Source organism: Lithobates pipiens, unplaced genomic scaffold (genome assembly GCF_037356315.1).
Source record: "Lithobates pipiens isolate NorthernLeopardFrog02 unplaced genomic scaffold, aLitPip1_a1.2 Scaffold_3, whole genome shotgun sequence".
In the NCBI taxonomy this organism is placed as follows: domain Eukaryota; kingdom Metazoa; phylum Chordata; class Amphibia; order Anura; family Ranidae; genus Lithobates; species Lithobates pipiens.
In genome coordinates this window covers 40,066,637-40,082,257 of record NW_027507790.1, presented here as the reverse complement: position 1 = coordinate 40,082,257, position 15,621 = coordinate 40,066,637, and the positions used below count along the sequence as shown (strand labels likewise).

At 41.7% G+C, this 15,621-nt stretch overlaps 1 protein-coding gene across 1 annotated transcript in view; it reads left to right on the top strand.

Moving 5' to 3' along the window:
• The window catches only part of PRR14L (proline rich 14 like), a 40,340-nt gene extending 24,981 nt beyond the window's left edge, over positions 1-15,359 (top strand). The window contains exons 5-8 of the mRNA XM_077461519.1: positions 7,295-8,333; positions 10,963-11,072; positions 11,515-11,586; positions 13,316-15,359. Coding sequence (XP_077317645.1) covers positions 7,295-8,333; positions 10,963-11,072; positions 11,515-11,586; positions 13,316-13,607 — 1,513 coding nt within the window. The 3' untranslated portion in view covers positions 13,608-15,359. The remainder of the gene's footprint in view (positions 1-7,294; positions 8,334-10,962; positions 11,073-11,514; positions 11,587-13,315) is intronic.
• The last annotated feature ends 262 nt before the right edge of the window (positions 15,360-15,621 follow it).

Here is a 15,621-nt window from a genome sequence, read left to right as displayed (position 1 = left end):
ACAGGACTCTAAAAACATGGTGTGGCTGTTTCAAGATTCACAATAAGGAGGCACTTGAAGAAAGATGGGCTGCATGGTCAAGTGGCCAGAAGAAAGCCAATTACTATGCAAATGCTACAAAGTATCCCGCTTACGGCACAGACAAGCCTCAAACCTTCTGGCACAAAGTCATTTGGAGTGATGAGACCAAAATTGAGCTTTTGTGCCACAGCCATAAATGTTGCATTTTGGAGAGGAGTCGTCAAGGCCTATGATGAAAGGTACACCATTCCTACTGTGAAACGCAAAGTTTGATCGCTGATGTTTTGGGGATGTGTGAGCTACAAAGGCACAGGAAATTTGGTCAAAATTTATGGTAAGATGAATGCAGTATGTTATCAAAAAAAATACTGGAGGAACATTTGCAATCATCAGCCAGGAAGCTGCACATGGGACGTACTTGGACATTCCAACATGACAATGATCCAAAACACAAGTCGACCTGTCATCGGCTACAGCAGAATAAAGTGAAGGTTCTGGAGTGGCCATCTCGGACTCTTGACCTCCATATCATTGAGCCACTCTGGGGAGATCTCAAATGTGCAGTCCATGCAAGACAACCCAATAATTTCCAGGAACTGGAGGCTTTTTGCCAAGAGTAATGGGCAGCTTAACCATCTGAGAAGATAAAGAGCCTCGCCCACATAAGCCGCCAAATAATTCAAGCTGTCATTGATTTTAAAGGGGCCAATAAACTGTATTAGGAACTGGGGTATTTAAGCTTTTCTTTGATCAGGAACATTTGGCTAGTTTCTCTTGTCGATATGATTTTTAAAAAAGTAAACGCAGCTGATTGATAATAATCGACTTCAGCTAAACACTAACCATGATTGAAAGAAAAGGTTTTGTGTTATTCATATTCTCTGAAAAATGGCCAAGAAATCATAAACTCTGACAGGGTATGTAAACTTACGGACACAACTGTGTGTGTGTATTGTGACGTGGGGGGGTCGTTAGTTCAAGTTGATGCGGTTTTGTGCAGTGAGTCCACATCAGACAGGCATTTATAGTTGAGGGCCTGGTAGCCCAGATTTATTAAAAACTGAACAAGTCTAGTCATGAATCCCACGCAGGGGTTTAAACGTCATTCAGACATAACTGAAAATGCTAGCCCACCTGGCTACTCTTCAGCAATACTGCTGCTATAGATACTGGTCCCTCTCACTACCAGCTCTTCCAGGCCCAACAGTCTTCAATACACACAGCTTCTGGCTCCTTGGGGACACACACATTCTCTCAATAGCAGCCACTGCTCCAACTCCACCTTCTGCTCTCACCAGCCCCTCGTTTTATATGGGCTGTGCGTACCTGGGCATGCACCCTGCTAGCTATCTACAAGACCCAGACACTGGGTTGGAGATCCCATCCCACCCAAGACTCTTAGGGATCTCCAAACTACAGAGTCCCATCCGGCAATAGCAAAATCTGCTCTGGCAGCTTTCTCCATTTCAAATCTTCCCTCTGTAGCCTTGCAATGTGCAGATATGCAAACTGTGTCCCTTTTTTTTTTTTTTTTTTTTTTTTTTTTTTTTTTTTTTTTTTTTTTTTTTTTTTTTTGTAATGTGTTTGGTGCAGAAAATTTCAAAACAAAATAATTTGGGGTGGCCTATTAACAAACAAAAATCTCAGTTACTACCAACTAAAACTGTAAGGTATTAGGGATATGAGCCCCCAAAAATATTCCTCACCAGGGGAAAAAGAAACCGATCAAGGAAATTTCAAATTTCTACCCGTGAGAGCACCATCTTGGACAGGGGAAATGTGATGGACCGCCTGGGTGCCTCTGCCAAGTTTTCTCCACTCTGGAACCAGGAACAAGGTAGTAGAGCTGAGAATGGTACCCGAGGACTAGACGACACTAGCTTTAGGTGCAAACTGGAGGCCTCGTTATTGTAAATTCACCCAATTTATACCACCCAAAATCCTAAACAATTAAAACTTTAAACAGTAATATCTGTATATCTAATGAACAGCAGCTAACCATAATCAAAACCATGATTGACTTAAATGTAAACCAATCAACAGCCAGGCACCCAAAACTAGCTTTGATTAGGTAAATCCTGAATAATAATAATAAATAATTAGGTAGGGAGCCCATCCCAGGCAGTCTAGCACCAATATGCCATCATTCAAGATGACCCAGAGCTGTCCAAATATCCTTAACCATCTTTTCGCTTCCATCTTCTCACTGAGTTTCAAGTTGGCAGAGACCATCATGGCTTCCTTGACTGTTACATGTGGTAATAACATGTCCTCTTGCGTTATATAACAGGACATTTTCGTGAATGCTTGTATCTCCCTCAATTGCTAGGGCCTATAGTCAGTAGGCAAGAGGCTACCCTGCAGTCCACCTTCCAAAGGCCCCTGCCCAAGTTAGGTCTGTCGCACTACCTGATGCCAAAAGCTTCTTTTCGGAGAGTTCATGAACTTCTTGGGTCTGACATCTGCAATCCCAGCAGTGACATGGGCACAGTTACACTCAAGGTCTCTGCAAAACTTTCTAAAATCAGTAGAACGGGCTTTACATCATTTTGGTGCAAACGTCAGCAGGAGACCTACCAATGTTACAACATCACTTACATCAACAAGCAAGGGGATAGAAGGTCGCACCACTTGATGGCCCAAACAAACCTCTTAGGCCGCGTACACACGGTCGGAGAATCCGTTGGAATGCGTCTTATCGGACCGTGTTGTCGGATAATCCGACTGTGTGTGATATGCATCGGACTGATTCCGTCCAAATCTCCATCGGACCCAATTTTCCAACATGTTGGAAATATTTCCCGACCAACTGGGCCGGTCGGACCTAATCCGATCATGTGTAGAGTATTTTGATCGGACCAAGTGCCACGCATGCTCAGATCAAATTCCTACATCAAAGCTATTGGCTACTAGCCTGAACGTAGTCCCATCGTAACGAAATTACGTCATCACGTTCTGAATGATCTGATTTTTTGACAACTTAGTCTGACCGTGTGTATGCAACAGTTTCGGACAAGATCCGACGGATTTGGTTGTCAATCTCCGACCGTGTGTACGTGGGCTTACAGTGCACGTAATCAAACTTACTGTCTTTTTAGAAAGCCTACCTAAAGGTGAAACAAACATTGCTTGCAAATTTCTTGAGCAGAACTTAAGCTAGTCGGAGTGGTCTCTAGACCAGCAGACATGAGTTGCTAATTTAAGAAATGGGAGGTTTGCAAAGCGGAGCTCTTTCCCGCAAGAACCAACCCAAAACGGAAGAGCTTTCTCGTTTGATCAAAATGACTGCTGATTTTGATGCATTTGCACATCAGTGGATATTCCCACTGGCATGTGCATTCCCCCCAATCAACCTGATTCCAAAAGTGATTCAGAAAGTTTTAGAAGACAAAGTCATGGTAATACTGATTGCGCCCCACTGGCCACAAAGGCTTAGGCTTGCACACTTTTACAGGATTAGCATAGCCCCTCCAAATGAGCCTGCTTTACAAGCCTAATCTTAAAGTGGTTGTAAACTCTCCCCCACAACTTTGTCGCATGTAAATCAGCATAAAAAACCCCAATGAACACTGCTTGTAGATATCTCCTTACTTGCTTAGTATTTGTAATCCGTTTTATTCTATTATCAGGACTTCCTAGGGCACACAAGACTAAAATCCCAGGAGACTGCAGAATCTTTGAGCTTCCTCCTACACCCCATGTGACCATGTGACATCACATGCAGTGTAAAACAGGGCATGGGACAGCATTACTGCAGTCTTATCAGCTGAAGCTGATAAGACTGACAATGGAAAACACTAGAAAATCGGCACAAGTAAATACTATGAAATAAAACAAGTCAGCTATGAACTGGGAAGCCATAGAAACGTTGTATTGAGAAGGAGGCCTGGTTAACAGTACAGGAAGTGCTCAATGTAAGGGCGGGAAAAAATGCACTCAACTGTGGACTCAACCCCTGGAAACAAGTTTCTTTAAACAGTAGGTAATATGTGATTTGGGCTGGATTACAGTGGCTATAGTTTGATAATTTACTTATTATAATGGGCTAAATAAAAAGAAGCATCAGAGTGGGAGAGTTTACTTCCTCTTTAACCACTTCAATACAGGGCACTTAAACACCTTCCTGCCCAGACCAATTTTGAGCTTTCAGCGCTGTCGCACTTTGAGTGACAATTGCGCGGTCATACTACACTGTACCCAAATGAAATTTTTTGCATTTTTTCCCCACAAATAGAGCTTTCTTTTGGTGGTATTTGATCACCTCCTGCGGTTTTTTATTTTTTGCTAAACAAATAAAAAAATACCGAAATTTTTTTTTTTGTTTCAAAACTTTGTAAATTCCTTTTTTTTTTTTTTTTCTCCTTTCATTAATGGGGTTACACTGATGGGCAATAAGGTGGGCACCGATGAAGTGGCACTGATGAGGTGGCATTGATGGGCACTGGGCGACATGGATGGGCACTGATAGCTGGCATGGATGGGCGGCACGGATGGGCATGGGTAGGCGGCACAGATGGGAACTGGTAGGCGGCATTGTATTATAATATACTGTACTGATGGATGCCAATCAGTGATGCCCATTGTGGGCACTGACATCCATTATGGGCACTGATTGGCATCCATTGTGGCACTGACTGGAATCCCTGGTGGTCTAGGGTGGCATACCTTCTCCTGGGTATCCCTGGTGGTCTGGTGTTGTCCCTGGTGGTCCAGTGTGGGCATCCTCGGGGGGGGGGGGGGGGCTGCGCTGATAATCGATCAGCACAGACCCCCTCCCCCTGTCAGAGGAGCAGCCGATCGGCTCTCCTCTACTCGTGTCTGACAGACGCGAGTGAGGAAAAGCCGATCACCGGCTCTTCCTATTTACACTGTGATCAGCTGTGATTGGACAAGGGCGGGCGGCAAGTGGTTAACCACTTGGGATCCGCGCTATTGCCAAATGACGGCATTAGCGCGGATCTACTTTTCCGGGACTACGTCTGTTGACGACGTCCCGGGTACGAGCGGCCTGCGCGCGGCGCGCTCTGTGATCGGCGAGTCCGTGAGACTCGCCTGATCACCGATCCGTGCAAGGGGTCGATCCCGACCCCTTATCACGTGATCAGCTGTCAGCCAATGACAGCTGATCATGTGATAGAACGGAGCCGGTAATCGGCTATTATTCCTCCTCGCGCTGACAGCGCGAGGAGAGAAAAAAAAAGCCGATCACCGGCGGCCGTGATCGGGACATCAGTCCCGATCACGGCCAGCAATACAGCTGACCACCTGCCCCCTGCCAGTGCCCACCTGCCCACCGCAGTGCCATCCTGAATAAAAGTGCCACCCACAGTGCCATCCAGCAGTGCCACCAACAGTGCCACCCACAGTGCCCACAATGTGCCTCAAAGGTGCTGCACCCCAGTGCCGCCCATCAGTGCCCAGCACTGCCGCCCATCAGTGCCCAGCAGTGCCACCTATCAGAGCCACCTATCAGTGCCACCTATCAGTGCCCATCAGTCCCATCTATCAGTGGTACCTATCAGTGCCCATCCGTGCCACCCATCCATGCCATCTTATCTGTGCCCATCTTTGCCCATCAGTGCCGCCTTATCTGTGCCTATTAGTGCCGCCTTAACTATGCCTATCAGTGCCCACCAGTGCAGCCTATCAGTGCAGCCTATCAGTGCCCACCAGTGCAGCCCATCAGTGCCCACCAATGCAGCCCATCAGTGCCCACCAATGCAGCCCATCAGTGCCCACCAATGCAGCCATCAGTGCTGCCTAATCAGCGCACTTCAATGAAGGAGAAAAATGACCCGTTTGCAAAATTTTATAACAAACTATTAAAACATGATTTTTTTTTTTTTTTTTTTTTGCATCTTTTTTTGTTTGTTTAGCAAAAAATAAAACTCCGAGCTGTAACTAAATACCACCAAAAGAAAGCTCTATTTGTGGGAAAAAAATGATAAAAATTTCATTTGGGTACAGTGTTGTATGCCCGCGCAATTGTCATTCAAAGTGCATCAGCGCTGAAAGCTGAAAATTGGTCTGGGACTGAGGGGGGTTTAAGTGCCCAGTAAGCAAGTGGTTAAACAGCACATGGCAATCTCTCATCTTTTAAAAAAAAAAAAAAAAAAACTTTTTCAGCTTGGCTACTGAATGGGAAATATTAGAAGAAATTATATTCCGATAAAGGCATTTGCACACTGGTGGCAAGCAGAAAGAAAGTGACATTGGCTATATAAAATACATTTTTGCCATGGCTGAAAGAAAAGACAGTAATAAGTAGATCACTCATTCCAACCATTCTAGATATTCTACAGTAAGGGGAAGACAAGAATCTGGGTTGTAGCACATGTTAAAATTTGGGTATTAGCACTCTCCTTCTGTTTAGGCAAGAGATTTGGCAAAGGAGACGGTGGTGAAAATATTCAATAACATCCAGACCCGCAGCCTTTTTTTTTTTTTTTTTTTTATCCCTGGTATCAGCACACAGGGTCCAAGCTTTATCAATGGTAGGACCATATTGTATGATCCTTTTGGTTAAAATTATCCTGCAACCAGATCCAGCATCTCTACCCAAAGTCGAGACAGCCTTTCTCAAGAGATTATCATGCTTTCCTTTTTGTCAGTGCTACCAACAAGAAAGAGGACATTTTCTACAGTCTGGATGTTAGACAATGTCTGATGGTTTACCTAGTAATGACTAAACGATGGAGGAAAAAAAAAAAAGAAGCTATATTTGTACTATTTTCTGGGCCTAAGAAAGCCGACAGAAGCCTTTAAAAAAAAAAAAAAAAAAAAATCAAGGAAGCCATAGGCCTATTGTTCATGGAACAAAACACCTACCCCCCCCCCCCCCCCCCCCCCCCCGTTGAGAAAATGGGGTTGGTTAATTAGATTGCTAGGAATCTTCTGAGACTGCATGCACCCCCCCATGCATTTTTTTTTTTTTTTTTATTTTATTTTAGAATTGTATATTTTAATACCAGTTGTTCCTTCTGTACTGAGACACAGGGGGGTGAGCTGTTCTTCTTCTTTTAAAATGGCTGCTGGGTTTCCCCATTTTTATGGTAGGTGGAGCCATCTATCAGTGCTGGCCTGGAAGATTAATAGGAATTGAGTCACTTGGTTGCTAGCTCCATTTTTGTGCGGTTCCTCAGGTGTGTCTGAATAGTACCACATGTGATTCCTACAAGTGTTTTTTTTTTTTTTATTTTTTTTTTTTTTTTTGCAGCTGTATGAAAAATATGATGCGGAATTCACCTGTAATGTATTTATCCTTGTTTTACAGTGTACCAGTCCTGAAACACTCTACTGACTTGATACAAAAGAACTTTTTCAGAGCAGATGAACCAAGGCTTCAGTTTAATGTGTCGTCATGGCAAGAATGTATATCTGCTTTATCTAACCATGCAAACCATTTATTCTTGGAGGAAGCTGGTGGTGACCTTGAGCCTTCATGCAGTTTATTCAACAAGCAGGGCAAAGCTGACATTTCTCTAAATTGTTTGCCTTTTCAGCGACAAGCAGACCTCCTCTGTCTATCTACTGAGCAAACCAGGGGTGTTGAGCTTCAACCATCTTTGTCCACTGAGCAAACCAATGATCTTGGTCCTCTGCATTGTCTGTCAATAGAGCCTCTAAACTTTTTGTCCAGTGAGCATGCCAACAATCTTCTCTCTCTTGATTCTCTAAATTTTTTATCCACCAGAAAAGGCCAAGAATTTGGGCCTTCATCATGTTTATCTGTTCAAGATGATGCACTCGGAGCAACCCACTCTTTGCCTTTTGACCAAGGTAATGCTCATGGACCTCCTTGTCAACTGTCCCCTGAACAAGACCATGGTCTTGGACCTTTGTGCAGTTTGTCTACTGAGCAAGGGGATGGTCCTGGACATTCGTGTGGTGAGTCCATTGAACATGACCGTGGTCTTGATCCTCTGTACACTTTATCTAACAATCAACATATTGATATCAAGCATTTGCATTTTTTGATTGATCACCAGGATGTTCCTCAATTTCCTCACTCTTTGACCATAGAGCAAATGGTGGATCTAAAACCTCCAGAGGTTTTGTCTCATGAGCAAGGTGATGGCCTGAAAACTTCATGTTTTTTGTCTCCTGAACAAGATGATAGTCTTGGGGTTCCACTCCTTGTATCTGCTCAGAAAGAATGTCAATTTGTACCTTGCAACTTGTCTATTCTACAAGACAGTCTTGAACCTCCATGCATTCTGATACCATCCAAGACTCGAGCTTGTCCTTTTGAACAGAGAGAGAGTCTGCCTATTCCTCATGCAAAAGTTGAGAATCAAAACCAGGAACATGAGGTAAGGAAAAAACAATAAAATCTAAGACATTCTCACTACAAGAGAAAAGTTTGCTAATGATGCTGATTAAATGTTAAAACCATAGGCCTTCATATAAATACACTTTGTGTTTCTCTAGTTTTTGATTAATGTCCCAACAGAAGCCTACCCTTCTCCTTCCCACCATGCCCCCCCCCCCTCCACCCTTGTTTTCTTTTTTTTTGAGCCAGTCAGCTGAGACAAAAGATACTGACCAGAATTTTTCCAATCCACGGCATGGGTATGAGAATTTGATCAACTTCTCGTGAACCAAAATGGCCATATATGGATCAAAATCTGGCCGTTTTAAAAGGTTTACTTCTGTGTCCTTTTGTTTGAGGGACACTTCTTTTACCATCTGATGCTTGCCAAATATGTGAAAAACGAGGCAAAATCTCCCAATCAGGGACACCCGACAGAATAAGATTTTCTGTTATGCATAAATTTACTTTCTGAAGCCCCTTCTCCACTTTATTATTTCTTTTAGTCCCTTGAATTTGAATTGAATTTTGAATGCAATAGGTTGGTAACATGATTGGGTATAAAAAGGGCATCTTGGAGAGTCAAACAATTTCAGAACGATGTTCCTCAGCGTAAAATTGCTAAGACTTTAAATATGTTATCTACAGTAGGGCTGCAACTAATGATTATTTTCATAATTGATTAGTTGGCCGATTGTTTCAATTAATCGGTTAATAACCTTAAAAAAAAAAAGTGGTTCAAATTGGCGTTCATTTTTAACCACAGTGACTGGAAAATTTGGTTAATGGAATTTTCAGACAGTGTGTGTTTTTTGTTCAGAAATTAAGTGAAAATTTCAAGCAAAATTCTTTCATTCAGCCAATGTACAAAGATTTTTCATCTGAATATTCTCACCTGAAAATTGATCCGTGAGGCCAGCATAAGGCTCGGTACACACCTATGCAGTTTTTGCTTTTGATCCTGTTTCTGCAGCGCTTTTTGCTGTGCGTTTTGATTTTTGCGCACGTGATTTTACTGCAATTTGCGTTTTTTTTTTGCATTTTTTTTTTGCTGCAAAAATGCATTACATTCTTTTGTGCAGCTTCTCCATTGAAGTACATTGAACCAAAAAAAGCACCGTTTCGCATTTAAAAGTCCCTGACCCTTTCCAAAATATGCAGCGGCTGAAAAAAAAGCACAGATATGAACGTGTTCCGCAGGAAACCATGTAAATGAACTGTAGTGCGTTTCTGCAAAAAGCACCAATAAACATATAGATGTGAACCCAGGCCTAAGACATGCAGTAACATAATGGTGTTAAAAAGACAAAAATTTGCCCTTTATAGTACAAAAAAGCAGATAATCACTACTAGAAGGGGTTAATTTTTTTTACTGTAGACCAGTGAAAGTAATATTTACAGTAGTGATTATATTTTTATACTATAAAGGGCTCATTTTTAGTTTTTTTAAACTCCATTGTTACTGGCCAATTAATCGATTATGAAAATAGTAATCAATTAATTTCATAGTCGATTAGTTGTCGATTAATCGATTAGTTGTTTCAGCCCTAATCTACAGCACATATAGGCAAAAGATCCTGAGAATCTGGAGAAATCTTTGTGCAAGGCACAGGGCAAAAACGCAGTATTGGATGCCTGTGCTCTTCGGGCCCTCAGGCGGCACTGCAATAAAAACAGACCTGAAGCTGAGTTAATTATGTAAAAAAAAAAATGTATATATATATATATATATAATGCAGTGATCAATGTAAAAATGACACTGGCAGGGAAGGGGTTAACTGTGTTCCCGCACCGTGTTCTAACTGTAGGGGGGATGGGCTACCAGGGACATGACAGATCACTGGGAACAGTAGCTTTAGGTCACCTTGTCCCCATGCCTCTTCACCATAACCCTAGCCAGTGGCTGTAGGGGTCTGTGGGCGGGGGGGGTTATCAATCTGGAAGCCGCCAGATTCTGGACCCCCCCATGTAAATGAAAATAGATTGCATTGTACCCCTCTTCATTCACCCCAAAAATTTTCAAAAATAAACAGACCGTTTTTGACAATTCCTTTATTTAAAAAAAAAAAAACAAAAATGTTCCCTGAAGTAAGTCGATAGTCAATCACGATGGCAGCTGACACGAAAAAAAGATTTAAAAAAAAAATCTCTTGCCATCTGACCGTTCTTAACTAAGGGGGGAGCCACCCAGTGACCTCACTGGATGACCCAGCCCTTTTCTGACATCATTGACCCAGCGATGAGGTCACAAGGGGTAGACAGCAGGAGTTTTCAGCAGGATTGGGCTTTGTTTTTTGTGTTTTGGGTTTTTTGGTGAATGAGAAGGGGTACGATGCAGTGTGGTGGGAGGGGCCTCAATGCAAGGCTAGATTGTGTCCAATTCCTGGACTGCAGTTTTGGCTTTGCATCTTTTGTCGTAAGGGACTTTTTCCTCTCCCTTAAGTCTAGGTTCTCTCCCACATTTACTTCTGTTCTCCCAACTTCTTGATGATGATTTTTTCTGGTGTTTCTATGACAACCTTTTTGTAATAGCCATAATGTAGTGTTTTTTTTTTTTTTTTAATAGTCTGCAACTCTGTACCAATATATAGTGTAGACATTGATCTTAATTAATTTTTTTTCCTTTCCAGAAAGAAGAGGGTGAACGGAAGCCTCAGCGAGTCTCTCAGATTCGAATCCGTAAAACTATTCCAAAGCCTGACCCAAATCTGACCCCAATGGGTCTGCCCAAACCCAAACGGTAAAAAGATGCATGTTTGACATAGTGGGATAGTAACATCTTAAATTGCTCTTTTGCAGACAGCTGAACCAGTGCAGCTTTGTTTTTTTTGTGTTTTTCACAGTGTATCAAAATGGCCGCTTAGTGAGTCTAGAATTAGATAGTACTGTTTTTCTATGAGTGGGTGGCATCCAAGTATCATAAAGTGATTACTCTTGTAATTATCACATGAATGGGACCTTGTTGACATTGATTTTGTGACCATAAAGATATTAAGCATAGTAGGTACATTGCAGAGGTTGTGAGGGAAGGTATGGTTTATAATTGGTGACTTGGGAATAGGGGTTGTAAAATTCTAAACAAAAATCGGGCTTGCTCAGTATCAGACTGTTATCCACTACTGGTGCTGCTTTTACTGCTTACATTTGTGACCTGATTTGAAATTTCTTATATTACATTTTAGAATAAACAAGAAAGAATTCAGTCTGGAGGATATTTATACCAATAAAAATTACAAATCTCCCCCACCAGCTCGGTAAGTTAAAGCAAAGTTGAATATAAGGTCCTGATATCCATTGAAACATATGCAAATGGTTTGTTCATGCAGTTATGGTCAAAATGCACATCTTAAAGTTTTTGACTAGGTTTTTGTTGCATGGAAAAAGTCACAAATGATCATTAAAAGAAGATCATGTAGCCTACTCAAAAAAGTACAAATGATTCTTCGCATACTTTCTGTAGCTGGGTTCACATCTCTGTGGTACAGTAATGCGTATCCCCTTTTTTAGTAATAAAACACACAGTACTACAATGCAGCATTCTGCAGTGCTAGTGTACTGCCAATACGTATTGGGGTGTTATTCAGAAAGAACTGCATCTCCGCTCACCAAAGCACCATAAGGTGCACTATTGTATCACTGAGATGTACACCCGGCCTAAAATGTAGACTTGTACAGTAGAATAGGGAGGTGTTTCTTCATGCTTATTTTGGGAATAGCAGGTAGTGTACACCTCTTTTAGGCCTGGTTCACACACTGGTGCGCATGCCAAGTCGCACCCCATTAAGTTCAATGGAACGGTTCTAAGTCGGAGCTTGTGCCCCAAAGCACCACAACCCCCCCCCCCCCCATGTTGAGGGCATGCAGCCTGGTATGGTTCAGGAGGGGGTTGCTCGCTTGGCCTCTCCCTTTTCAGACCTGCCGGGCTGCATGCTCAAATAAGGGTCTAGTATGGATGGGGGGGACACTTTTTTTTTTTTTTTTTTTTTTTTTTGTTATCTTAGCGTGGGGTGTCCCCTCCAAATCATACTGGACCCAAAGGGCCTGGGGTAGGAACCCATGCCTTAATAATAATAATAATATCATTAATATTATTAGTCTTCTTATTATATATATATATATATATATATATATTTTTTTTTTCCCCCACGATTTTTCTTTTAAAAAAAATATGTTTTTGTTTACATTCAGCTGTCAGCAGGGAACACCACTGACGGCTGATGACTCATCTGTTAAGGAAGCCGTGGCCAGCTTCCCGGCTAGCTTCTTAGCAACCAGCTATATATAGTGAATCTAAAAAAAACAATGCAAATTGCGGTTAAAAGAAACAGGAAAAGCACAGCAAAAGCACTGCAGAAATGCTCAAAAGCAACATGCATAGATATGAATCGAGTCTTAGAAGCTGTATTAGGAAACTCCACCTACAAGGAGCAGAAATATATCCACCAGCTGGCCTGGATCCTGGTAATTGACAAGGGATTACTACACCCACCAACCTGCTCAGTCTACTTTTTCCACCACTGCTATTTTTTTTATTTATTACAGGTACTTCTATAGCTGCATCAATTTTACGCAGCACTTCTATTGATCGTTCACATCAGTCCCTGCCCTCAAGGAGCTTACAATCTAAGGTCCCTAACTCTCATCCTTTTACACATACTTGGGCCAATTTAGACAAGAGCCTATTCACCTACCAGCATGTCTTTTGAGTGTGGGAGGAAGCGAGTGCCCAATGGAAACCCACACAAGCACAGGAAGAACATGCAAACTCCAGGCAGGTAGTGCCGTGGTTGGAATTCAACCCTAGTGCTGCTAGGCAGCGTGCTAACCACTTAGCCACTGTGCTGTCCGTGCTATAGGATTAAGTGGCTAGAAACTGAACGTAATTGACTTTATTCACAACATGTACATCCTCTTGTTTTTGTATGTTTTTCTTTTTCTGTGTACATTCTTTGATGTCTTTGTCTTTTTGCGATCTCCATACAGGAGCCTTGAAACAATATTTGAAGAACCCAAAGAAAAAAATGGTGTTTTGGTGTCCATCTCTCAGACAAAGAGAAAACGCATTCTGGAGTTTAGAGACTGTACAGTACCCAGGCCAAAGAGGGCAAAGGGCAAAGTGAGAGTCATGACCACCTGCAAGAGGGGGCGGAAAGCCGCTATGGAAGGTGTGCAATTGGATGCACTTCTCATACAGAAACTAATGGACCTGGAGAACTTTTTGTTGGAGCAGGAGGCAGTAGAAAGGGGATCAGCTGCTGCTGAAAAGCCCAGTTAACAAAAGGCTGATTTGCTGAAGATGTACACAAATTTTAAGAATTAGAAATGTTCATGTTGAATGAAGTTATTGGTGAGAGGACATTTCTTTCCATCACTCAATGTTTGAAGGATGTCCAAGACTATTAGAGAGTATTGTGTGTACTTTAATTATTTTAATATAATTAAATATATTTTTTTTATTAAGTCCCATTCAAATGACCACAGTCTTTCATATACAATATTGGGAAGACTTAAAAATGGAATGAAATATTGCTTTCTAAGTTATGTGCATGTTCGTTTGGGACATGGTGACTTATCCACAGGTGACTGTGGCACTCTTTGAATATTTTAAACTTGCACTGGAAAGCGAAGGATAGCATTAATGCACTTACTGAGATTGAGATTGTGTCTCTATCTAGAGCTATAAATATTCTAGTTTTTCCATATAAAAATAAACCGGACCCTGTGTTATATGGTATTGCAATAGAGGTAACAAGCTGTTTGTTGATGTGGCAGGCTTTTTCTGTAATAAAGGTTTAACTCGCTCAAAACTGTTATTTCAGTTTTGGATGGGTAATGACAGATTGAATCATGTGCCGATTTCTAAGTCTCTCTCAGGGATTTTATTGTTTTCCTGCTTTTCTCCAACATGGTCTTGCACCACCTGCCACATTCTTCATCATGTAAAATAATATCCAGCAAGCATGAAACCCTTTGTTGCCATGACTGCAAAAGATGAGTAGAGCTGTGGACTTGTGCACCTTGATCTCGTTGCTGGAGTCCCGTAGAGGTATAAAGCCAGTGGATGAGTCGATGTGCGTGTGTCTAGCCACAACTAATGTATCCGTGTTGGGAGAAGTGATAATTTAAACTTTTCATTTATAAAACTGAAGCACATTACGGCGCATGGGGACTTTAGATTAGATTAAAGGTGGCTATACATGTGGTTTTGTGTGTGTTTGTTTTATTTTTGTTTTTGTCAGGGAGCTTAACTGGGGAAAAAAGGGTTCCTCCATCCATACAAAACAGGTCAATACACAGTTGCCAATTGATGGAAAAGTTCCAATGTATCCATTTGACAGAAGTCAATGAAACAATTGACTTCTGTTTGAACGGGGGGCCCAGACACTCATGGACATTTGGACGGTTCCTGCTGGACTGGCCAAGTTTCGATCAGTGTATGGACAGCTTTAGCATAGCCTGTGAGAATGACCAGACTCCTAAATGCACTACTCTGGCAGAAATGTAGTAGTATACTTCAAATTTCTGATTGCTACTGGCCACAATTGTGACACAGTGCTGTTCTGCTATTAATGTACAAGGCTTTAAACAATTCTGTTGAATCAACTCCTGCCTGCTAAATGCATTTGGCTGGAGAGTATTTGTTTGCATTTCCCTTTTTCTTTTTCTTCATTAATTTTGTGTTCCATGCCAGCACTGCCTAAGCCTAAATGGCACACAGCTTTGGTGCAATCTTCCCCATACAGTGCTGGCTCTTTTATGTATATATTGGGTACGCTTTCCTTTTCTTTTTCTTTTTTTTTTTCTACCCACTGCACTTCTTTTACTAAAGGCCACAATTTTAGGTGTTTTAACTTTTGCTGTTGTGAGAGTTGAACGCTTTTATTTCCCCTCTGCGTGGTAGTGATAAGCAGTGTGCGCTTTTGACACGTACGCCATACACTGCACTTTCTGTGAATTTGAGATAAGTTTGTTTGTGCATTTTTGTTATGTTAAGTTATGGATTTTGAATAAATTAAAGCTGCTCTTACTCAAGTGATTGATATTTATTATAAAAAGTGCACAAGCTTCTGTAATCCTGTTTTTTTGTCTCACACCTTTTAGAGGTGCATTATAGTTGTGTGTCTGAAAAGTTTACTAAATGGCTTTGCTACGTCTTCTTTTTAGAGCTGTATCTTTTAAGACATTTGTGCTTTATATTAGGATAGAACAAAATCCTGAGATTCTACTACAGGAGGTAGATGATATTTTTATTTATCTGTTGTAAACTGCAAAGAGCGTTTTATAGCCCA